General features: G+C 41.2%; 1 protein-coding gene across 1 annotated transcript; it reads right to left on the reverse strand.

The window, feature by feature from the left end:
* Positions 1-459: 459 nt before the first annotated feature.
* On the reverse strand, positions 460-989 carry LOC132355230 (large ribosomal subunit protein uL23-like). The gene has a single exon (XM_059907472.1). It carries the CDS (start codon positions 987-989, stop codon positions 519-521), a length of 471 nt encoding a protein of 156 aa, XP_059763455.1. The 3' UTR covers positions 460-518.

The following is a 989-nucleotide window of genomic DNA, read 5'->3' on the forward strand; positions in this document are numbered from 1 at the left end:
TGTAGCCGCAGTTTTGCTCTTTGCTGCTGTGCCTTCGTGGATAAATTACCCTATTCTGTAAAATCAGGAGGCTGGACTCTCTTTTTTTTCCCCAAAGGACAGTCTGTGTACTACTGGTGGCACGCACAGTGATGTTATGTGGTGCAGAGATGAACATTTGACATTTTTTTTAAACTTTTTATTTTGTATTGGAGTATAGTTGATTAACAATGTTGTGGTATTTTCAGGTGTACAGACATCTTTTTTAATGTATATATATATATATATATATATATATATAAAATTGGAGTATAGTTGATTTACAATGTTGTGTTAGTTTCAGGTATACAGCAAAGTGAATCTGTCATACATATACACATATCCACTCGTTTTTAGATTCTTTTCCCATATAGGCCATTACAGAATATTGAGTAGAGTTCCCTGTGCTGTGCAGTAGTAGGTCCTTGAACATTTGACATCTTTTTTTTTTTTTTAATAGTGAAAACTTTTATATTTAGAATTAGTCAGCTGGACTCAGTTTAGATGATCCCAATTTTGTTGGCAACATCCAAAGCGTCATAGTCAGGAGCCGGTCGAACATATGCCTTCTTCTCTCCATCAGGCCTGATCAGGGTGTTGACCTTAGCCACATCAATGTCATAGAGCTTCTTCACAGCCTGTTTAATTTGGTGCTTGTTGGCCTTGACATCCACAATGAACACCAGTGTGTTGTTGTCTTCTATTTTCTTCATGGCTGACTCGGTGGTGAGGGGGAACTTGATGATGGCACAGTGGTCAAGCTTGTTTCTCCTAGGGGCGCTCTTCTGAGGATATTTGGGCTGCCTCCTGAGCTGCAGTGTTTTGGGCCGTCGGAAGGTGGGTGACATCCGGATCTTCTTTTTTTTGTGGCTGTGTACGCCTTTCAACACTGCTTTCTTGGCCTTCAAAGCCTTTGCTTTGGCTTCGGCTTTGGGAGGGGCAGGGACTTCCTTCTTTGCCTTCGGCGCCAT

This window comes from Balaenoptera ricei, chromosome 20 (genome assembly GCF_028023285.1).
Source record: "Balaenoptera ricei isolate mBalRic1 chromosome 20, mBalRic1.hap2, whole genome shotgun sequence".
NCBI classification, from domain to species: domain Eukaryota; kingdom Metazoa; phylum Chordata; class Mammalia; order Artiodactyla; family Balaenopteridae; genus Balaenoptera; species Balaenoptera ricei.